The sequence below is a fragment of the Meles meles genome, chromosome 6 (assembly GCF_922984935.1).
Source record: "Meles meles chromosome 6, mMelMel3.1 paternal haplotype, whole genome shotgun sequence".
NCBI lineage: Eukaryota > Metazoa > Chordata > Mammalia > Carnivora > Mustelidae > Meles > Meles meles.
In genome coordinates, this window is record NC_060071.1 from 47,589,496 (window position 1) to 47,607,280 (window position 17,785).

The 17,785-nt window shown below is 45.7% G+C and overlaps 2 protein-coding genes across 2 annotated transcripts in view; one reads left to right on the forward strand and one right to left on the reverse strand.

The window, feature by feature from the left end:
• Window positions 1-16,247, forward strand: part of APH1B (aph-1 homolog B, gamma-secretase subunit) — a 70,580-nt gene extending 54,333 nt beyond the window's left edge. The window contains exon 7 of the mRNA XM_046007311.1: window positions 15,220-16,247. The gene's annotated coding sequence lies outside the window, so the exon portion shown is untranslated. The remainder of the gene's footprint in view (window positions 1-15,219) is intronic.
• CA12 (carbonic anhydrase 12) overlaps window positions 7,993-17,785 on the reverse strand; it is a 56,752-nt gene continuing 46,959 nt past the window's right edge. Inside the window, exons 11-13 of the mRNA XM_046007815.1 lie at window positions 10,517-10,549; window positions 9,569-9,656; window positions 7,993-8,813 (exon numbers count right to left, since the gene is read on the reverse strand). Coding sequence (XP_045863771.1) covers window positions 8,741-8,813; window positions 9,569-9,656; window positions 10,517-10,549 — 194 coding nt within the window. The 3' untranslated portion in view covers window positions 7,993-8,740. The remainder of the gene's footprint in view (window positions 8,814-9,568; window positions 9,657-10,516; window positions 10,550-17,785) is intronic.

The window sequence follows — 17,785 nt, forward strand, 5'->3', positions numbered from 1 at the left end:
GGGATGCCTGGGTGGCTCAGTTGGTTAAGCGTCTGCCTTCAGTTCAGGTCATGATCCTGGGGTCCTGGAATTGAGTCCCATATCAGGTTCCTTGCTTAGCAGAGAGCTTGCTTCTCCCTCTGCCTGCCCCTCCCCCTGCATGTGTGCTCTCCCTCTCTCTCTGACAAATAAAATCTTAAAAAAAAAAAAGAATTAGGATGTTTGGAACATGTTAGAAAACAAAAGCAAGATCCTTCTTTCATTCACCAAATATTTCTTAGGCCAGACATTGTGCTAGATACTGAGAATGTGAAAGTGAAAGTAGGTAGGCATCTTGCTAGCCCTTGTAGAGCTTAGAATATGTATCCTATTGGTCCATTTGATGAAAAATGAATATTAAAATATACACACAGGTACATAAAGGCTGGAAAGATGAAACTGAATTGTTAGCAATGCTTATTTTGGGAGTTGGGATTATGGGGGACTTTTGGCTCTCTATATTATTTTAACTTTTTTTAATGAGCATACACTGTTTATATAATCAGATAAAACTATACTCTACGCACCATGATTTCTGTTGTCCTTATTAGAAAGTGCACATCGTTCAGGGCCTTTCACCATCGGATCACAGCCACTTTTTCCTGCCTCGCACTGTTCCCTATCTTCTCTCTCCATTCTCAAGCACATCCCTGAGATCTCTATTATAACACACAGTGGACTTTCATACCTCCACATACTTGCTTTTGTTAGTTCCAACCAGAAAGAAAGCATCCTATTCCTCCTCCAAGGTCCTGCTCAAATGTTACCCTTTGTGAAATCGTTCCTGATTAGACTCAAAGCAAGTCGCTTTGTCCACTATTCCCTTTAGCATATTTTTTTATAAATCAAGGAATAATTTACATACAATAAAATGAACAGATTTAAAGTATAAAGTAAAGTTTTGACAAATGGATACACATATGTAACCACCAACCCTATCAAGATACAGAACACCACCTTTCTCCATCTGGGTCCCTTGTGCTCCATTCTAGTCAATCCACCCCACCTTCCACAGAGGCAGCTGCTTCTGTCACCGGGGGAGATTAATTTCCTTGTTTTGAACTTTATATAAATGCAATAACACTAAATGTACTCTTTTGTGTCTGACTTCTTTCATCCAACATAATTTTCTGAGATTCATCCATATTTCTGTATATAGTAATTTGCCCCTTCTCGATGAAAAGCATTCCATCTTTTGGGTGTGCAGTTTGTTTGGCTGTTCTTCTCTTGATAGGCATGTAGTGTTCTTTGCCGGCTGCTCTTCTGTGTACTGTGGTTAGTGGTTTCTGCTTCCTTCCCCAAGTGAGATTGTGATACCAATTATCATTGAATATAGGAACTCTCTGCATCAGGCTTGACTCCCCATCGCTTAATCTGCGCTCAGCAGACAGTAGTTATTCATTAAATTTTTGCTTTTGAATAAGGAGTTATGAGAAAGGAGGTCAACTGGAAGTTACTTTGAATGATAGAAGAGAGATAAAGGGAAATGCTGTTCTGACACCAGTTGTGTGAGCTTTTCCACACCACGCAGTTCAGTTCTCTGTGGATACTGAGTATGTGTTCTACACATAGTAGATTTAACTCATTTCTGGCACTGACTGCCCCAAGTTAGTACAGACCCTGCAAGTTAAGGGCTCAATCCCACAAGACTGCCCCCACTTCAGATACCAATTGCAAGTTCCAGGTCGTCACCTCTACTTCCGACCAACCAGCTATAAATTGTGGGTTCCCATGACTGATGATTTGCTAGATCAGCTCACAAAACCCAGGGAAACATTTACTTATATTTACTGGTTTATTATACAGGATATTGTAAAGAATACAGGTGAACAGCCAGGTAAAGAAGTGCATAGGTCAAGGTATGAGAAAGGGGCACAGAGATTCCATGCCCTCTCTGGGTGCATCAACCTCTCAGTACCTGCATTTATTGGAAGCTCTCCAAACCCCATTGTTTGGGGTTTCTGTGGGGGTCCTGTTATATAGGCATGATTGATTAAGTTATTGGCTATTGAACTCAGTTCCCAGTCTTCTCCTGGAAGTCAGGGGGTAGGGCTGAAAGTTCCAGCCCTCTAACCACATGGCTGTTCCCTGTGGCATCCAGCCCCCTACCCTCCACGTATCACCTTTTAGCATAAACTTAGGTATGGCTTAAAGGGGCTTATTATGAATAACATTTGGGAGCTCTGTGCCAGGAACTGGGTAAAAATACCAAACACATATTTCTTACTACATCATAGTATCACAGTAGATTAATTCTGATTTCACCCAGTGACTAAGAGGAAGTGATAAGCTCCTGATCATGCTGATTCTCCATGGGAAGATTGTGCTTTATTAAGGAAAACTTTTCAAATGATTATTTGTTGAGTGTTTGGGAAGGAAAGAAACTAAGATGCATGAGATCTGTTGTTGGATGTCTAGGTAGCTTGGGAAACTAGTTTCAGCAGATGACCTAACTGGTTATGTTACCTGCCTCACCAGAAGAGTCGTTGCCTCTTGCAACTTCTCTTGCGGAGAAGCCAGTAGACTCTCATTACTGACACAGAGTTCCTACAGAGGTCTAAGTCTGTCCTTGAACCCATAGCCCTGTGTTTGTTGTCTTCATTGCAGGTAATTAAAAGTTAATATTTGAAACTAGTGAACTCAAGCAGAAATAATGACTTTGACTTACAATATCAAGAGGTCATAGCTGGCCGCGTGAATAGACATCACACTCCTTCCTGGGCTCCCACCCACAGGGTGGGTCCCAGGGAAGGTGCAGTTCTGGCAGACTTCTTCTAGATGGATCAGGAGGATAAGCTCGCAATGGAAATGCCAGGACAGGGCAAGGTGTCATTTGGTTGTGTATAGGAGGTTTTCTTTTTCTTCTTCTTCTTTTTTTTTTTTTTTTACAGTTTTATTGGGGGATAATTGTTGTAAGATAAATGACACATATTTAAGGTATAAAATTTGAATTGTATTGACCTATGTGGGGAAACCATCACCACAAACAGGATAATGAACATACACCTGACCTTGCCAATTTGTGGTACCCCCACCTTCCACCACCACCTCATCTCTAGGCAACCACCAGTATGCTTTCTATCACTGTAGCTTATTTTGCACTTTTTAGAGTTTTATACAAATGGATTTGTAGAGTACGTGCATGTGTATATTTATTCCTTCTCTCCAGTTCAGCCTTAGGAATACAGAGAAGTTCAATGAATGTATCCTTGGGACATATTTGATTTGCTGAAGTAAGAGGTGAGGGTAACATCCCAGGGGCAGAGCTGACTCCTTTGTGTACTTGCAGTTGACAATCTTCAGTCAGACTTCTCCTGAACAGAGGCCAGGGTTTAATATTACCAGGCAGATTGGAGGCAGGAGGTTGTTGTTGACTTTCTAGAAATCAGTGGCACAATGCCTTGAGTGTCTCTTTAGCCTTTGGGGCTTCATGAGGAGGTGGCATGATTGAGATAAGCATGGTAAATTCTATTACATGAAGATGTTTCCATGTCACTGGAGCTGCAAGGGCAGACCCCATCCTGTCACTGAGGATCAGTGAGCTACAGGAGCTGTGTGACCCTCATTTAGCCCTGGGCAAGAGCCCTTGTTTGGTTTCCCACTTAAAAAGGCAATGTTTCCTCTTTTCCCTGGGTTGTGGGATAATGGAGTGAAGGTGCAGTCTAGAACATACAAGTGGGAGGCTTACTGAATCCCTGATTGACCTGCAGTCATAACATTATGCTTATCTGGTCATAATAATTTGTTTTTATGGTGAATAATTCTGTATCACAAAGCACTTAGGTCCTTATCCCTGCCCAGTCATTCTGAAATGACAGGGTACAGGTAGAGCATAGGGCCCCTCCTTTCCACCACTGTCTGGGCCTCACACCTTCTCCCCTACCCTGTCATAGTTGAGTCTGAGCCAGAGGACCAGAGTAGTTCATGCGCGTCTGCCAGGCTGTATGTAGTGTGGAATGGATGCCAGGTACCCACTGCAGCTCAGCTAGCAGCAACAGAGGTCCCCTTTCCTCTTGTCTCAAAACTTTTCCCCACGCCCTGATGGAAGGTAACTTGCAACTCCCTCCAAACTGAGGGACTAAGCCCAGCTGACAGTTCAAGAGACTGGGATTTCAGGCATTTGCTCCCTTCCAGCTGCCTAGGTCCAGAAGAGTAGAGATAAAGCAGGAATGTTTGGACTCTGAGATCAGGGAGGAGGTGTTACGGGGACAGTTAGCACCTGGCACTTGGCCAGGGTCCTGCAGCGAGGTCCCCCAATAAGTTAACCAGGCACCCTCATGCCTTTAGCTCATGCTCCTGCAAAGGCACCAGAATGCTCTCAGTTGAGTCACTGCTGAGCACCTGGATCCCAGGACATGGCCAAGAGACACAGCCAGGGCAAGGAGGGCTGGGAACCCCCATAGAGCTACAAGAAAAGGTACAAAGAGAAGGGGAGCTGAGCCTAAGGTCTGCTGGTCTGTTCACCTTGGCCTGATTTTCTGTCTGCGTTCTTTTCTTCCAGCCTCCATATCCACCTGCCTGGATTCCCCCATCCTCTATCTCTCACCCCCATCTCTCAGTCCCCAAAGCTTTCTTCTCAGGTGGATTTTGCATGAAGGTTCTCTAGGTTTAACCCTACCAAAGGCTTTGTCGAAGGAGGAGGTTAGGGGTCCATATCTGCACAGTGGCTGTGTTGGCCTCTGGCCACATGTGGCTACTGAGCACTTGTGTCTAATGAAAGTGAGAAAACATTTGATTTCTTTTGCTTTAATCAATTTAAATTTAAAAGCTGATAATTGCTTCAGGTTTTGGAAAACTTTTAAGTGTGTGTGGAGCCACTCAGGCTTGTGAATCTGCCTTTTCCAATGTAATTTTGTGAAATCTAAATACAGATCAAATATTTTCAAAGAAAATTTAGCATCTGAATCAAGCAGTGCTGTTAATGTACAATACAGAGACTTACTACAGAAAAAGGAATGAAACGATCTCATATCAAAATATTGATTACATGTTGAAATTATAGCATTTTGGATCTACTGGGCTTTATAATTTATTACTAAAATTGATGTCACTATTATTTTTTCCTTTTTGGGGTGTGTGGCTACCATACCTTTAAATTTTCACATGTCTCCCATTGTATCGTTGTATATCCTATTGAACTGTATGCTCTAGATTGTCCATATAGCTTGATTCACATGAGGAGATAATGGCTAACCTGAAAAAAGACTTGAGTCTCCCCTGCCAATCCATGGCTCTTGCCACCACATGTCCCTGGTCATCAACCCCAAAGAATCTTGAGTTCAAGGAATGGGGAACAAGGCTATGGAGAGAGGAGAGGGAGATGACTTCTGTTGCTCAATCCAGACTCACCCCCTGTCGCCCCAGCCCCAGTGGGATGGGAGCAGGTGTAAAGGAATGAGAGTCGCACAGGCACTTTGGGGGTGCCTTGCTCCACCCGTCTTCACCTCTGAAGGATGCTAAAGGGGGTGAGCTGAAAAATACCTGTGTCCTCACTGAAGAGACTGTCAGAACCCGGAGGTTTTATAATGTTTCTGTTCTGAAGCTGGGCCCACTGCTTTATCATCTGCTGGAGCAAAATTACCTTTGGACAGGTCATCTGTTTCCATCCTTGGGCAACTGAATTGAAAATTAGAAGCTTTCCTAAATAAACAATGATGGTACCTGTTTGTAACCTCTACAGGATTGCCTTTTTTACCAAACCAGAGGTGAAATCTGGATTTGGATTTACAAAATTCTGTGGAAGATGGTAGCATGTTTTGGGGGAAAAAAAAATCCAAAATAGCTAACAGGCAACCAGGAAAGGCTTCAACCCACTAAATGCAATACCTAGTGAAGTAGAGAGACATAAGACCCATTCTTTATATTCATGCCCCCTTGTTAGGAATGCCTCCCTCTTTCTATCCTTCTGTTCAAATCTGACTTCTTCTTTGAGCCCCAGCTTAGATAACCCCTTCTCTCTGAGCCTTTCCCTGATTATTCTAGACTTCCCAGCTCTGCTCACTAAGCAATTATGTGACCCCAGGGCTGCATACTCCATAGGCCTCCATCCTCAATAAAATGATTAAGTACATCACTGTGTTTTCCTTTGGAGCCAGGTTCTAAGATATTATAGACAAGTGACATTACTTGCTCTAATCAGTTACCTGTCACCACAGACCAGGAACTACAAAGTGCTTTGCCAACAACAACGCTTTAACCTCACCTCCCAAAAAAAGTCTGTTGTGAAAAACATTTTATTTATAATTTCTCATATTTACAGTTTATGTCTTCATTACAATCATTCTTACAATAAATATAGAAGTGCTAAAGAGACCATTATCACAGTGGCCTATGGTCCATCCAAGGCACAGGGACAGAGGAGTGCTGCAGACCCCAGTGCTTCCCAGTGGTGCTCAGGAGGCCTTCAGAGAGTTTAGTGAAGGGGAGAAGAATTTAAGGTCTGAACTTGAAATGGGATTAATAGTCAATGCAGCAAAATCCTAGGATATCTATTAAGGGAAATAGGTATACGTTTTTACTATTTTTATCAAATGATCCTAAAGAAACAGAACAAAGAGACTCAAGCTGTCCCATAGTAAGAAACAAAGAAACCCGGGTCTTCCCTGTCCTTTTCCCACACGGGCCTTGTCTTTGTGATCTCTACCTGTAGTGCACCCAGCACAGCACCTGGGCCCTCCAGGGGATTCGAGTGAGACAGGAAATTCACATACCACGGTGCTGGTTTCCTTCAGTGGCGACTGGTGTCAGTGGAATGAGTGAGAAGCTGAGGAAAGGCTTCCCACGTCCTAAGCTTGGTCCCCAGGAGCCCCATAATGATTAGCAAGGAAGCTGACAGTGTTGATTCTTGGAGCCTTCTGTCTGCCTCCCTGCTTTTGCTTTACCTCAGCCACAGGGCAGGAGAAAATGCCACTGTTTTCATGGCCTCGTCAGTCTCCCTTCTTATGAATAGCCATTGTGTCAGGTACAATGATCTCTTTGTTCTCTTGCAAGAATTGCCCATAAAAGGTAGATAGTCCCGGGGCTCTGGATGATTTATGTTGGTTTCTGATGGGCAACTTTGGGCCAAGTCCAAGGAAGCATCATCTAATTCACGTCACTCTGTCATGAGGCTTCTCCCTGCTGTCATTTGGTCAGCATGAGCCATGCTAAAGGCAAGGTGAGGATGCCACCCAGACTCCCAGGCTGTCAAAAATCTCGTGCACACACACGTCTGAGTGTTCATTAGGTCTTCTGTAACTCGGTTTAGCAAACTCACTACAAAGCCATGGAGCTTGCCACCAGTACAAAAAGTCATGATGGTAGAGAAAGGAGAAGACTGTTCTCAGAGTGAGAGGGAGGAATAGAAGGAAAAAGATGTTATAAAGAAACTTGTGCTTTGATAGGACATTCCGTGCTGTCAAAATGAGACCAGGAATCAGAAAGTTCTCTGTGAACTGCAAAGTGCCGGCCACGAGAAGTTGGAAGTTGGTAGTGGAGGCTCCTTCTCAGTCATGGAACTAACTGGTCTTCATGGGGCTCCTGCATCAGTGAAAGAGTTAAGTCTTCACAGAAACTGTGACTCAGGTAGACGACCATGAAGTATCTTTGTAACATTCTGTTATTATTGGTCCCTAAATACCATGATGCCCCCACCCTGCACAGATAACTTCCTGCTTTCATAGCTTGAAACAGATTTCAAGCAAGCCGTGACTCAACATCCTCCAAGTCAGGGAAGTAGGGACATCCCAATTCCACATTGGCAGTAGGGACACCACAGAAGTGGCCGAAATGAAATCTGGGCAGCTGACAAAGCTCTTCAATCATTATGCTTCTGCCTATTTCCTCTAGGTTCAAAAGCGGTTTGGGTCATCTCAGAACTCACGTCTACTCTAGGAGAGAGAAAGCAACAACGCTTTTCAAGGAATAGCCTGATCATTTATCAATCTGTAAAGTACAAAGCACAATTGCGCTGCTGACAGGAGGTTGGGCTTGGGCTTAATATTCTGTCCTTCTCATGCTTGCAACTTGACAACTTCTGACTCCATTTCTGACTCCAAAGTGAGTTCCTTCAGACCTTACGTGTCTTCTCAGTCTCTCCATCTCAGGTCCATTCAGTGCTTTTGATCCAAAGGACAGGACTTTGGATATACCTCTACTGTGTTTCAAAGAATATCTTTTGTTTTCTTTTTGTCTCTGACACCTTGAACCTTCCTGTATCATTCTTCCTCCCAGTTGTAAGGTTAGACCAAAAGTTTTGTCATAGCAGAAGGAATCAGAGAAAGACAACAACCCCTTCCCTGAGGAAAGAAACTGAGTCTCAAAAGCAAAATCTAAGCAAAGAGTACACATTCTGGTCTGAAAACTTGGACAAGAAGCAGAATTTCCAAGATCCTTGAAACCACACTACAGGGAATCCCTGGATGAAAGTGTTTTCTGACCAATCACAGGCCCAGTGGGTGACTTGGTTTATGCCCCCAGAATCGAGACAACTTAATGGTCTCACACAGATGAAGCAGACAGCTCAGGGCTCCTGCCTCTTTAGCGAGTTCTCCCATCCACAGATCGTGCTGGCAGTGGCTGTGCATCAGGATGGGAGGGCACCCACCTAGAGGCCCCCATGGGTCTGGGGCATCTGTGGGTTGGGCTTCAGAGAACCCTTAGGTATTTCAATTGTTTAGGGAGCCACAGTGTGTAGTGTCCAAAGCAAAGTCCTTCCTTGGATGTGCCTGGGAGTTCTGGGGCCTCAGGCATGGGCTTCAGTCTCCTTCTTGATGGCTGGTTTGTAAATGACTCCTTTGTTGTCGCTTTTTTTGCTATTGGAACAAGAAGAACACACCAGTCTCAGTTAAAGAGAAGAGATAAGCAGAGAGCAGCCTGACTTAGGTATGGGTCAGATTCCTCTCATGAGGACCCTTCCCCTGTTCTGTCGGTCTTGGGAGGAATGCCCCCCAAATAAAGCATTAACCGAAAAGGAACCTGGTCATTTTCCAACTGTTCTCTTATAACAACTGATGATAATAGACCTGCATTTTGAAGAAGGTCTCATTACCACCCCAACTTTAAACCTTTGATTCCATAACAGGATTCCTGGAAACTTTTTTTATATACTCCAGAAAAATAAATTGGTTTTAAAAAAACAAAACATCAATAAAAACATAAGCAATGGGCGTTAATAGCTAATGGGAGTGATACATCAAGTTTCCCTTCATTTTCCTTTTTGGATTCAGAGGCAAAACAACAACAACAACAACAAAACAGATATAAAGATGTTAGAAAGAAGACAGTCTTGCTGCTTGTGTTCAGGCAAATGGGACCTCCCCACCCCCAAATCAAGAGACTTGTCTTCAGGTGTTAGCCACAGCCACAGGCACATCTCTGCTTCTGAGCCTAATGGCCCAGGATCTCATGCAAAGGAGGCTGGGGGCGATGGTGTTTGGGAGACAGCACTCCTAGGATCAGCGTTGGTACAGGTGATGGGGGCTCTTCATTCTGCAGACTGCCTTCCCAGACAGATCATTCCTCGTGGACAAATAAGCTACCCAGCTCCCATTTTGAACCCAAACCAGCTCACCTCTTCTTTCTTCTGAAAAGCCAAATGGACACTGCCAGGACAACACAGATGCCCAGAACGCCAGCCAGGACCACTGAAAGGATGATGCCTGAGGAAGAGGCAGTGAACAGGCATTACATGACCCCCCCTCCCCTGTGTCCGTCTCATCCCATGGCACTTGGATGTGAAGTCAAGTGACAGCTGTGTAACCTGCCACAGAAGGATGTAATTTCCCCATTTCTGTTCTCAGGTTCTGGTCTTTGGCTTAGTAGAACTGGCTGGAGTACTTAGAGCCATTTTCAGACTGTAGTGATACCTCAGCAAGGGTTTGCAAACTTGCACCAGGATCATCAAGATGATTTTTTCAGCCTGAGCATCAAAGACTGATTCAGTCTAGAACAGAGCCCAGGAATCTGCATTTTTATGAAACAGCTGTAGCTGATGCTGACGTACATGGTTCATAAACCACGTACTTGGACCATACTTGGAGAAATCCTAGGTTACAGAATGAGAACTTACTCTGTCTTGGCCTGCTGGAGTTAAGGCCCACTGGGAAGCCTCTATCGACTTTGCTCCCAAGCTCCATTGCACAGTCCTAAATAGTCCAAAACCAACCAGGAGCCCACTGCCAAGATCACCTAGGCAGTCACCCAACCTCCACACTGGGTGTAGGCCTGTTCTTAGGCAACGGCTTCCCAGCATGGCTAACAGAGGTGTTGTTTAGGGTCATTGAATGTACACATGCTGTAGAGTGATTAGGTCTTTCATTATGGAAGCATTTGATTGGCATTTCATCTTTGAATCATTGAGTGGTTTGAAGGTAGGACCCACAGCAAGGAAAAGGGCCAGTAGCCAGAGCGATAGCAGAGAGAAGCAGGGAGGATGGGCTTGGAAATATCACCGCCCAGATCACACCAAGAATCACAGCAGTCACCCAGCTGCAGCATGCAAGGCCAGCAGGCCACATACCCAGACTCAGTCCTGCATACGTAAGGTCTTGCACTTCAAAGGGAGAGGAAAAGGTTGAAAATTAACCAAGTCAAACCATGGTGGATTTGCCCAGTGTGTTGAGTGAAGCCCCACCTTTTGTTTGGTTGGAAATACAGGGCTTATGTAGACTTTCTGGGAGTATTTCACTCTTGACTCAGGTGCCTGATGGTACAGAAGGAATTGCACACCTTGGGAATTCACATTGTGAGCTCCCTCTCCAGTTCTTCTTTATCGCAGCAGTCTCTTGGCTAGGGCAAGACTTCAGTTTTTAGTACAGCATGACTAAAGTGGAAGCTGAGGAAGGGTAAGGATCAGGGTCTACTTGGGCAGGCTATTAAGTGCCTCTCGGATCCCTACCCCTCTTCATTGGTAAGGAACCGGCCAGGTTCTGGCTGGCTGGGCCTGGCAGGGCTTAGTTGGAGCCTGTCACTAGACTTCTGCCCCATCCCTATCCAGTCTTGTGGTCATATTTGGTTCTGTTTTTGCTTTGGCCCCATGGGGCAAACCGTTCCCCAATACCCACCTCCCTTCTCTGCTTTGTGGAACCAGAAGATTGTGCTTTTCTCAGAGAGTTATTATTGGGTTGAGTAAGGAATCCTCAGTGGGGCTGAACTAGTGCCTAGATATCTGAGGTAAAATTCCATAATCAGCCTCCTAGGAACCTCCCTGGGGGAAGGTCACGGGTAAGCCTATCTTTTTGAGTGAGACAGAGGAGCCCAGTCATGAGGCTCCCCCTTGGGTAACCCCAGCATACTTCTTCCAGGTTCTTAGAACTACTCCCCATTCTTCCAGGATGGTCCTCCATCTAAAGAAAGTCTCTGTTACACATCCCCTCTTGTCTGGTGGTTTTCTGACGTCAGTAGAAACTTCTAGCATGTATGTGCCTGTGTAGTGTGGGTGCCTGTTCCAGTTCATGTTGGAAGCCAGGATTGTGCAGATAGGGGCCACCCAGCCTGACACTCCAGAGAGCCTGTGCCCTCAGAGCCCACTGTGATGACTCAGACCCTGGGAGAGCCCTGACCGGTTGTGAGACACCAGCAGAGGGCCAGGGACTCACACCTGGGGGCACTTGACCCCCTGGGGAACCAGACCGGAGACTGCGGGAATGAGGTTTATGCTCACCCCCTTTTCCTGCTGCACGACCAGAGTCTAGTTGGGTCCCCTGGAGCCATCAGTCCTGTGTCCTTTCCCTACTGTCCTCTTCCACAATCTCATATGGAGTGTGTAGCCTCCCTCACTGGAGGCTGGCTCAAGGAGTCTCTGGTCTGGCTTCCCCAAGGCGCCCCAGGCTGTTGTAAGGATAAGCAGAGCAGCTGTGGAGAGGAGCTATCCACAGAGTACAGGGTGGCCTGTTCTTTTGGCTCTTGCTGGCCACCATCAGCAGCCCAGGGCCTCCCAAGTGGTAGAGAGAGTGACTCTCGTGGCCTGATTCCCTGCCCCAGTTCTCTTCTTGTAACCTGAACACAAGGACCAGTGTGTGGCTTAGGGAGACACTCAGGATAGGAGTCTCTCCTGGGGAGAGCATCCGGTGTTTGCATAGCATATGCTGTGTTCTCTGCATAGCCTGTGGCCTCTGCACACTGTAATTTGGTATTTTGGGGTTTTTTAAGGTACCTAGAAACGCCAAGGCTTCTAAGATCTTAAAAACAACAACCAAAACCCCACAGCTCATTGTGGTTTCTTTTCCAAGCCTTTTGATGAAATACTCTTTTATTCTTTGTTCCTAAAGCTCCAGATGCTGGTGGTACCAAACTAGTTCTCGCCACATAAGACCACTAGTAAACCTAACCACCTGGCTAAGCCATCCAACCTGGACAGTTTCTAAAGTTGTCAGTTTCAGAGAGCCACACAGACCCCCAGACAGCTGAGCAGCCGCACTTCAGGCTGGATGTGCTGCCCCTAGGGAGCTTAGGGGGCAGAGCCAAGTCTACAGAAGCAAGGCCCCAGGGATGGGGTTTTTCCCAAGAGCCCAGGGCCCAGGTTGGTGGCTCATCTGGAGGGAAATCTGGCCGCCCTTGGCTGTATTAGGCACTATAAACAACAGCCTGATTTAATCCAGGGCGCTAAGCAGAGTTCCTGGCTCATAGATGACTACTTGTGAGGGCCTAAGTTGCCTCTCTGTGGAAATAATGAAATGAGCAAGCAGCCACAAAGACAAGGAGAGCCCCAGAGCCTGGGACAGATGCTTGTCAGCTAAGACTTTGATGCAGCAAAAACAAAGCAGCTTGACTGAGCAGATGAAGAACATGGAAGAGGAGTGGCGGTGAGGGTATCACCTCATCAGAATCCTCCCCCTCAAGAAGCCCAGGGCAGGAGGATGTCGGGATGCTGCCCCATGCCAACTGAGACGGCACAACCATCAAGGAAGCAGGACTGTTCTGTAGAGAGCATTGCAGTGCACAGGGCTTGGGTCCCATTCTATTAACTAACAGGAGAGGGAAAGTCAGGGAGACCTTGGGGAGCACAGGGATAGACGGTGGGGCACCTGAAGAAGTAGAGCCCAGAGAGAGAAGCCTAAGCCTGCATCACAGCCGAGTCTCGGAGATGTTGTAGAAAGAGCACAGGCAACAAGGATGATGGAGGGAGGGACACACAGCCAGGGACATTCATCTGCAGATTGAACAAGCAATGGTTTGTTTCTAATCAGCAAATCAGACAAGTCGATCCCACTGAAGAACACTGAAACAGGAGAGACCGAGACAGGCTGATTGACTGCGACAGCCCACAAGAGCTGCTGCATGAGAACACAGTGAAGGGGCTTCTGAGCTGGTTGGTAAGGGCTGCACATCCCACAGACGTGAGAGAGCTCCCTGCAGTCCATCAGGCGCTCCAGTACGGGCCAGGGGGAACAAAGGCAGGGCAGTCTGACACACAGAAGGAAGCCACGCAGAAGACCTTGATTATCACAGGCCTCTTCCAGGAAAGCTGCTTGCCACAGGGGCCTTGCTACCTGTGCTGGCTGGCTCAGGAGCTGCCTCTTCCACTGCTGTCTGGCTGGACTCAGGGATGCCAGTTAGCTGCTTCTGCGGTCTTCTGAAGCCTCATGTGCACCCACAGAACAACCCAGCGGAAGGAACAAGCACCCCACTTATACAGCTTGCCCCTCCTGGAACAATCCTGGCATTTTTTTTTAGGTCTATTTGCAGTTCTGTTTATTCAAACAGAAAATAATCCTTTTTCTTTCTAAATATTATTTTCAAGGATGGATTGTTTTGTTGTGATGTCTTACGTAGTCACACATATGTATGTATATATCTTACGTATGTGTGTATGCCTTTAGCTGTCTCCAGTTTTAGAGACAAGTGGAGTTTTGGTTTAGCAGGGATTTGATAATTTAAATACATAAAATCCCCTTTGGGATGATAAAAACTCTCATTATTCTGCTTAATACAAGTTGTGGACTGAAGTAACTGAGATGCTAGTCCCATCTTTGGATGAGGCTTTGGTAAGAAAAGCAGGGAAGCTGCCCTCTGTGACCACAGAACAGAACTGTCTTTGGAGAACATACCTCGCTGGGGAGCTTTTCTTATTGACACTAGGGAACCCAAAAAGAATTAATTTCTACAAATACATCTGCCAAAGAGATACCACCACATTACATGAGGGAGCTAGTTTGGGCTTTGCCTCCCAGAATGCAGGATTGCAGGCCCAGAACAGAAAGCCATATTACTCTGAGGGGCCTAAATCCTGGAGCAGTAGGCATGGATTACTGAGCTTAGGTACTAATACTTAGTACTCTCAGGCCAGCTGGCCAGGCATAGGTTCAAATCATTCTCCAGAAAAGACCCTGAGGAGGGGAGGGGCAGAGAGTGGAAGTGGGGGTTGGGGGGTAGGAGGGTTTACATTCTTTCAAACTCGTCATGAACACCAGGCACAATGTCTGCCACAAGAGTAAGATGCCAACCATCCCTGTCCTTAGGAGGCTGGTAGCATGTGTGGATAATCTAGACATGCTTATTCTAGTTTTCTGCGTGGCAGTAAGTCACGACCCTGTGGTAGGCTGAGAACAGTCACAGAGATGAACGAGTTGTTCCAGCTACACTGAAGGAAACTCTAAGGCACCTTCAGGGAAACAGGGAAGATTTCTGCAATGTTATTATTAGAGTTGGGTCTTGAAAGAATTTTTTCAGATGGAAGAGGTGAGGGGCATCCCAGGCGCAGGGAATCGAGTGTGCACGGGCGAAAGCAGTGCTGTGCCAAGGGAGGCCCTACAGGGCATGGACCGGGGCTGGGCAGGAAGTGATGGGAAGACAGCCGGGGCCACCTCACCAAGGGGGTCCGGCTTGCTGACTTCCCGCCTGGTCTGCTCTGTTCCAGAGGCTTGCTTAGGAGCCACGCTGGGGCTTTCTGTTCCCCAGAGTGTCTGACTTGGGGTGTGATCTGGAAGTACATGGCCTGTTACACTGCACTAGATGAAGGGACTAGGGACTTGTTAGCACATTTGATGACTGCTCCCGACTGTTCACCCCCCATATCCGGGGGAAGATGAAGGTGGAAACTCCTCTGGTCTTTCATTTGGATACCTTGGTAGACTTGATGATACTTTCCATCTAATAGGTTTTATTTAGAAATAGGAACTTTTAGAAACACAAGGTTAGTAACCACAAAGCATACATTCTAGTCTCAGAAAGTAGATAATTAGCCATCTTAGCTTTCTAAGATTTCTTTCCTCTTTTGTAAAGGTTTTATAAACTACCCAGGTCCCGCAGCATCAAGCAGCTTCTCATTGTGCTATTCCACAGAAGTACCATGGGCAAAAGCCGCCCCCCACCCCACCGTCTGCTGTCCAGCGCTCCTAAGTGTGCCTCGGCTGGCTCCAGGCTCTGCAGCGGTGACATGCAGTTGCTCAGAGCAAGCCCACTACGGACATGATTATAGAAACTCTCTGGCTTCCCCCTTGTCTCTCAAGTTTCCCTTGCCCTGGCATATTAAAAATAGGGCTAGGTAACATGAACATTTCAGTTTGCTAGGTTTTTCCTTGATGACCCATCACCATCAGGACTCAGGACTGGTATGTTTAGCTAGAAAGAGGTCAACTTGAAGGAACCAAGAATCAGGCCCCTGGTCTTTAAATCTTCCTCTGCCATCTCCCAGAGGGATCGGACTTCTGTGAGATCTGGTCTGCTCACAGATGTGCTCCCCTCTCGGATCCCTCCTTGAGAACAATGAGTCTTGTGTCCTCTAGTTAGCTCAAGCCTTCTATTTGTGCCCCTTGCAAGAGGCACTCTCTAAGAGCTAAAAAAAAAAAAGGTGCCTCACATGAGTTTCACCTCTCTACAAAGAGTGGGCATTTTAACCAAAGGAAACAAGAAACACAACACATATGAGAGGGAAAAAATGGTACAAAAGCAAAGGAGAAAAATGATAAGGAGATTATAAAGCAAGTTGCTTCCTCAGAGGCATCTGGACCCCTGATAAAGTGGTTTGTATAGTTCTCCTTAGGGTGGATAGTTCTCTGCCATCCACTTCTCTTAGCCTTGGATGCACCCAATTGTATAAAAAGAAGGTATATTCAAATTCTAAAGGATGATGGGGAACAGGGATTTTCTTGCGTTTGGTTGTTCTCCTTAATAACCCAACAACATTTTGGTTTCAGGGGTAACCATCACCAGACTGAAAAGGTCATGCTCTAGGGGTACCTGGGTAGATCAGTTGGTTGAGTGTCCAAATCTTGATTTTTAGCTCTGGTCATGATCTCTGGGTCATGGGATTGAGCCCTGTGTGGGACTCCGTGCTTAGCACAGAGCTTGTCCCTGTCCCTCTGCTCCTCCCTGGCTTGTGCTCTCGCATGTTTCTCTCTCAAATAAGTAAATAAATAATCTTTTAATAGGCAATTAAAAAAAAAAGAAAATGTCATGCTGTAATAAAGACCAGGGCATTTGATAGAAAACTCCTGAATCCTGTGATATGAATGGGGGAAAAAATTAGTCTGAGCCTAGCAAAGGCTTTGTGTAATCCCTGAGCAGTGGTTCTCAATTTTGCCTCTCCTGCCCTGGAGACATTAGCAATGTCTGGAGACATTTTTGGCAGTCAGAATTGGGGGTATATTATGGGTATCTGGTGGGGAGAGGCTAGGGATGCTGCTGATGCCACAGTAATGTATATTATTTACACAGTGTACATCATACAATGTACAGCCCCCCCAGTGAGAATAATCCAGCCCAAAAGGTCAGTAGCACCAAGGTTGAGAATCCCTGCATAAGGCCCAATCATAGAACAGACTACTTAAGTCTTTCCTTAAGGACAGACTGCTACTTCTTTTTCTTTTTTTCCAGCATTTTAGTTATTATTTTTAGAAATGTTCTATTTAAATTTAATTTAGTTAACATATAGTGTAGTATTACTTTCAGGGATAGAAGCTAGTGATTCATCAGTTGCATAGAACACCCAGTGCTCATTACATCATGTGCCCTCCTTAATGCTCATCCTCCAACTACCCCGTCACCCTCACACCTCCTCTCCATCAAACCTCCGTTTGTTTCCTATAGTTAAGAGTCTCTCACAGTTTGCTTCCTTCTCTATTTTTATCTTATTTTATTTTTCCTTCCCTTCCCCTATGTTCAACTATTTTGTTTCTTAAACTCTACATATGAGTGAAATCATATCGTATTTATCTTTCTCTGAATTATTTCTCGTAGCAAAATATTCTTTAGTTCCATCCATGTTGTTGCAAATGGCAAGGAAATGGCAAGATTTCATTCCTTTTGATGGCTGAAGGACAGGCTACTACCTCTTAAGGACAGAAACCAAGTTCTTTATGCCTTTTCTAAGCACAGTTGAGGAAAAAGCATGGTCAAGCTAAATGATTCAGTTCTAATTGTTACAATTTGGCTAACCCTCAGAGCCTAATCTCAAAGTCCTTGCACTTTCTCTCCTAGAGGATTTCCTTAACGTTACTTTTCTCCTGGCAAAACAGTCCAACTCTGTAGTTCCTATTAACTTCCAGAGAAAACCCTGAATAAATCAGACCCTAATTACAAGCATGCCTCAGTGGAAGAGTGTATAAATACTTGAGTCTGAATTGCTCAAGGGCCACACTGACAAACGGGCTCATCCCATAAACCTGAAATGGCATGTTACAGTCTGAGGCCCCTCCAAGTGGGTGTGAGAGGCCCCTCATGAATGCAGGTGCCCCTGAGGGGTGAGATTTGGGTCTTCACTCCTTTGGGGCTGCCCCCCCCCCCGACAACTGTCCTGCCTGTGTCTTTGAGAAGTGAGCAGGAGGGGACATTTCTGGCCAAGTTTCTA